General features: G+C 34.4%; 1 protein-coding gene across 7 annotated transcripts in view; it reads right to left on the reverse strand.

The window, feature by feature from the left end:
- ARFIP1 (ADP-ribosylation factor interacting protein 1) overlaps nucleotides 1-6,474 on the reverse strand; it is a 128,732-nt gene that overhangs the window by 45,849 nt on the left and 76,409 nt on the right. For all 7 annotated transcript variants that reach the window (XM_011959786.1, XM_011959782.1, XM_011959788.1 and 4 more), the window contains one exon: nucleotides 2,390-2,498. In XM_011959786.1, the coding sequence (XP_011815176.1) occupies nucleotides 2,390-2,498 (109 nt within the window). The remainder of the gene's footprint in view (nucleotides 1-2,389; nucleotides 2,499-6,474) is intronic.

A 6,474-nucleotide genomic window follows, 5' to 3' on the forward strand; every position in this document is an offset into this window, starting at 1 on the left:
ATGAGCAAAATTAAGATCATTCAATTGCCATGTCTAATATGTAAAAGCTGACTGATGTCTAATATAATCACAATGAGCCTGGCTATTGAGTAGTATAAACAAATCATTCACTTGCCATGTTAATAGTGAAATTAGTTTTTTATTCTATGTCGACATTTAAATTTTAGAATTGGTGATTAGTCAAAAAATAGTACCAAATTATGCAAAGTAAGCTTTATATTTTTCAGCACTCATAGTTTTAGGTACTCAGTCAGTTCTTCCAAATTCAAAGTTATCCCTGATATAAGAATGCCCGGATGCTTCAGAATGACTACTAAGACATTGACATGATTGCTCCCTTTATTTTTCTAAATATAAGAATGAAAAGAGAAAAAAAATGTCAGTAGACAGTCCATTCATTTCATAACCTAAAGTAGAGGATATTACACTGGATTATCCAAAATGTCTATTTCCACGACCCATATAGCAGAGAATATACTTCAAAATCTAAATTGTTATTTAAATAAAGTATTGGCCAACTGTACAATAAAAAAATACAGAATACGGCCAGGTGCGGTGGCTCACTTTGGGAGGCTGAGGTGGGTAGATCTTGAGTTCAGGAGTTCAAGACCAGCCTGGCCAACATGGTGAAACCTTGTCTCTATTAAAAATACAAAAATTAGCCTGGTGCGGTGGCAGGCACCTGTAATCCCAACTACTTGGCAGGCTGAGGCAGGAGGATCGCTTGAACTCGGGGGGTGGGGGTTGCAGTGAGCCGAGATCATGCCACTGCACTCCAGCCTGGGCAACAGAGTAAGACTCTGTCTTCTAAAAAAAAAATACAGAATACTAATCTGCAAGAGGGCTATGGTTTACAAAGGCATGGACATAACTGTTTCTTCATTTTGTAAAATTTAATGCAGCATTAAAATTAATATGCACTTAATTGAACTGAACATAAACTATAGCTACACTTTACAGTACTGTCCAGAAAATCTATTTCCCACACCTAAATGTTTACATGGCTTTACTTTCGCTTGAGTTAAAAAAAAAAAAAAGTTTAAAAAAGTTATCACAAGTAAAAGCATTAAGAAAGGAAGCAATATTTTCCTATTAAAAACAGACGTAGATATGAGATGTATGCAGAAAAGAGTTAACATAGTAGGTCCAACTGCCTATCCTTAAGAAGGCTGGCATGCGGGAACTTGAATTTTGGGAGGATTCCCTCCATTGCCAGAATGATTCCGAGTGCCTCACTGTGCTTAAGCTGTTTACCTGCAATGTGGCCTATGCTGTTTACCTGCTTTCCTTCTGGAAGTCTAGAATCTTGTTATGTAACAGACAGAGAAACCTATGTGATCAGCTCCCTGTAAAAATCCCAAGCATGGAGTATCTAAATGAGCTTCCCTAGTTAGCAAAATTTCACATATGTTGTCAGTCTCACTGCTGGAGGAATTAAGCAAGTCCTGTGCGATTAAGCTGGGAGAAGATTCTTGGAAGCTTATGCCTAATTTTCCTCAGACTTAGCTTATGCACTTTTTGCCTTTACTAATTGTGCTTGCTACTCTCATTATAATAAATCACAGCCATGAGTGTCACTATGTAAGTCCTGTGAGTTCTCCTAGCAAATTACTGATTTGGTTAAAGGAATGCTTAAAGAATAATAATTTGGCAGACATGTAAGAACAGCTTGGAAGAGTCAGAAACTGAGGCAAGATCAATCATAAGATACCACTATATCTCAGGTATTCAATAGCTACACTTTAGGATAGAGAGGTGGTCAAAAGAATGGAGAGAAGGGGTGAAATCTGGGAATAATTAAGAGTAATTAAAATACAAACTTTTAATGAGTGTGGTCTTGGAGACCTTCTATATAACGTAAAAAGTTCATTTTTCTATTTGCTTTGAAATAGTCCCAGCTACTCGGGAGGCTGAGGCAGGAGAATGGCGTAAACCTGGGAGGCGGAGCTTGCAGTGAGCTGAGATCCGGCCACTGCACTCCAGCCTGGGCGACAGAGCGAGACTCCGTCTAAAAAAAAAAAAAAAAAAAAAAAAAAAAGAAATAAGAAATCTGTATTTACGAAAATCAACACTGATTTATAAATTTCATAGTTACAAGTTAAAATAATCTACACCTACATTTCTGATATAATTTGCTTTTATTTCAGTATTTTACAACCAATTCTTAAATAATAACCAGTGATACCATGCACATTGATCTGTTTATATAAAGACTACTGAAATAATTCCTATAATACTTAAATTGAAGAGAAAAAGGATGACATTTATAATCAATGTTTTATCACAGAATGAAAGGCCTTCATTCTTGTGCTTTCTTAATAAAGGTAGCATTTGGTGAACTTCTCCCATCCTCCACCCCAGCCATCTTTACAAATATATGGGCTCTTACCTTGAAATGCTCCTGCTTCAATAACCCCCTCTTTGGTATTGTCAAAGCCATGAGATGTAATTTGAGTTTCTGAGAGACCAAGTCCAGATGGTAATGAATGCTTCAAATCCTTAGCAAGAGTTAAATAAAATAAAAAAACTTTGTAAAAAATCCCACATGATGTAACAGTTCAGAATAACTGTATCCTTTTAATCAAATCATAGACTATTTTTCTCTCTGCTATGCAGTATTCCCTTATGCTGTCATGGCATTCTATAATGACGTATAATCAGCAGCAAATACAGCAAGATTTGTATTAAGTGGTACTGTGTACATCACATACAATATACTTTCATCATTCTGGAATTAAGCAGCAGGCAGATATTAAAATTCAATGTAAAAATTTTAATCTTACTGATCCATCAGAAAAATTATTTTAATGAGCAAAATTAAGATCATTCAATTGCCATGTCTAATATGTAAAAGCTGACTGATGTCTAATATAATCACAATGAGCCTGTCTAATGCATAGTATAAACAAATCACTCACTTGCCATGTTAATTTCTCTTCCATTTCAAGAGGGCTTCTCTGACTTCAATCAGGGTGAGGTAAACAAAACTGTATTTAGATTTACATTGCACAACGAAAATAGTTAACCTAACTGCAAATTAGCCTGTAATAGAACCTTATTATAATAAAAATAATATTCAACACTGAGTCTTAAGAGCTTAAAAAGTATAAAAAGTCAAGAAGCAAAAAGTTCTTTAAAAGGCACAATCCTAGTTAAGAATATTCTAAGTTTCTTTTTTTTTTTTCCAGAATCTTGTAAATTAAATCTCAGGGCTTAAGTAATAATTAGGCAAAAAGGCCAAGTAAAACTGTAAAATCACCAGGAAGTAAAGCTGAGGCTACGGTCCGCTGGCTTCAAGTGATGCAACAATTATTAATAATGTAGACTTAAATCTGGCCTATCCACATGACTAGAACTTCAGAGAAATCAAACTGAAATGAAGGCATTCAATCTAAAATAAAACCACTTTTCTATTTACCTTTATTAAATTTTCATGGGAATTTCAGGGCTATGACAAGTTAAAACTAAACACAGCTAGTAAGCTAAATTTTTAGACTGATCATAGTTTGAGATAGCAGATTTTAGATCATAAATATATATAACTAGTGTTATATATTTTTTCTAATCCATTACACCTTTTCTTGATGTAGTGGTAAAGAATAGAGCCTATAGCAGGGGTCCAGGATATTTCTCCAAAAACAGAGTTACACTTTTTTTTTTAAAAAAAACCTAGGACAAAACATACACATCTTAATCAGTAGGTGAAGGCAATATGCAATCAAAAAGGAAAGTATATAATAATTTATAATGTAGTTAAGAATTCAGAAGAGGGAATGATCAGTGTACATTCAACACAAGAAAAGTCTTAATGGAAGAGATGGATTCTAAGCTGCATCAATGACCAACATGGATGATATGGAATGTTGGAGGGATGGAATAGGGTTAGGAAGGGTTCATCTTCAACCTAGTAGAAAAACTTTTGGAGGACAGGGTGGGTAGCACTGGGCAGTCATTATCATATTATTGGGATAGCATGGAGGCCAGCAACTAGGCTCCCATGGCCAACGTCGCTAAAGGTCTATGTTGTGAGATAGGGGTAAATGAATCAGAAAATTTTGAGTAACGAGTTTACTTGATTTGGTTAAAGGATTGCTTAAAGAATATTAATTTGGTAGACATGTAAGAACAGCTTGGAAGAGTTAGAAACTGAGGCAAGATCAATCATAAGATACCACTGTATCTCAGGTATTCAAATAGCTAAAGTTTAGGATAGACAGGTGACCAAAAGAATGGACAGAAGGGATGAAATTTAGGAATAATTAAGAGTAATTAAAATACAAACTTTTAATGAAAATTCAGGGTATAGCGATATGTCAAATATAATAATAAAGTGGTATAGCTAAGATAATATATACTACTGAAATAAGGAGGCCTTTCAGAAGTTAATTCCCATAATCATGAACCGAAATGCAAAGGGATTAAATCACTAGCCAAGAAGATTTGATCTTAAACAATTACATCTGCTCTGCTACTGAAGTAAAAATAGTATAGGACAAGTTAAGTGATATGGTTGTATAATATAACCTGAAAACACCCTATTTTGGAATGTTTGCTGAGGAAGTTTCCATCTGGATTCTAATGTTCTCCTAAATGTACTCCTTAAATGTACTTGATGTTTTTCTTGACCAATGTATAACCCATCCTCAATTACCCTTTCTTCCTGAAGTTTTTCACTATTTTCAATGTAGAACTTACTAACTTACATGTCGTAGAAATACAGTAAGAATGACTTGGTTCATCATCCCTGTACTTCTGAGAAAAGGTATATGCTGTAAATGAAAATAGATAGCTATAAAGAATAGAAACAAAACAGTTCCTAAAGATGAATAGAATCTTCCAGGTGCTGGGCCGAAGAGTCATGCTTTTCTCTACTTTGCATCATCTTTGGAGGACTCTCTGGGACTAGATTACGAACAGGTACCCAGGTCCAGAGTATGCTAAATCTCTATCACTAAACTTCTTTAGTTAACCATGAACATTTATTAGAATACATGATTTCAAATTAAATACATTGAATATAATTTCCATTCTGAAAGGCTGAGTTTTACATTGCTTAAAACTATTCTTACATATTTTTACTAAAACATTTTAAAAACTGAAGTATAAAAAAGCCAGTTTGGTTCAATTAAATTAAAAATAGTTCTTAAAATTCCCTCCAGATTCTAACACCTAAGAAAGCAAAAACGAACACCCATATACTGACCTCCTACTGTCTGTTAATAACATTTGTAGGCTGTCTATGAAATCGAAAAATCTACCTTGTCATAAGTATCTTTGTTTAATTTTAGCCATTTTAGTTTCATACATTCAATCTTAAATCTCCAATTTTGCAGCTTGGTTTCCTTTTTCTAGCTAAACAAATACCTGTCCAGTTACTAATTTATTATTGGAAATAAATTAAATGGAGGGGATTGTGTCTGGGAATGGCTCCTTTATCCTGTAGTTCTCAACACTGGGATTTCATCACACTGGCAGTGAGATGTGTGTCAAGTGATTTGTTACTAATAGTTGAAAGCAAAACATTTATCAACTTCAGTGTGTAAAGTATTCATATTACCGTAGGTTCAAGGTAACCTCTGTGACTCTTTCGTTGCATTTTAGTATGATTTTTGGACTCAAGAGATACAGGGTGGAATTCCAGACGGCAAACAAAATTGTTTAGCACTTTGGACATCAGTGAAAATGTCTGAGAACTAGCTCTGATTTCAAATGCATCCATTATTTCAAAAAATAATAACTAGCCCTCATTTGATGAGGCAGTCTGATATAATGGATGCAATGTGGGCTCTGAAGTCAGCTCAGATATACCTGAGTTTGAATCCTGGCTCCAGTCACTTAATGGCTGCATAACCCCAGACAAGTAGTCTGAATTGCTGAGTTTCTTGACTGTAAAATGATAATGTTAAGGGATAATTATTCTTACCTCATAGACAACATACAAAAAGTACACTACAACATCTGGTACTTCAAGTATTAATGTCTTTCTCCTTCATCCCAATTTTTAAATAGAACTCTTCTGGAGACTAGAAGTTGGAATAATGAAAGATTATTTTCTTATATTTAAAACTGACCATTATATCTAAGAATGTATTTTCATATCACTTAGGATTAGTGATTTTTATTTTCTGAGTGACAAAGTCATGAAATTATAAGTATTTCCACCCTTAGTATTATGCTTACAACCCCATCTTAATTATATTAGAGCATGCCTAGATGTGAAACTAACCATATAATTAACTTCTGATATCCAGTGACTTTAAACAGAGCAACTAGATAGAAGTTACAAGTCCGAGAGATCTGTTTTAAAATGTATAAAACAATATCTTTAGTAGAAATAGAGGTTCTGAGTGAGAGACCAAAAAATGTGGGAAAAAAGATATGCTTTAAACGGAAGGTGATGAGTTTGATACAAAAAGTAAGGAATTGTGGCCGGGCGCAGTGGCTCAAGCCTGTAATCCCAGCACTTTGGGAGGC

This window comes from Colobus angolensis, unplaced genomic scaffold (assembly GCF_000951035.1).
Source record: "Colobus angolensis palliatus isolate OR3802 unplaced genomic scaffold, Cang.pa_1.0 Scaffold5, whole genome shotgun sequence".
Lineage (NCBI taxonomy): Eukaryota > Metazoa > Chordata > Mammalia > Primates > Cercopithecidae > Colobus > Colobus angolensis.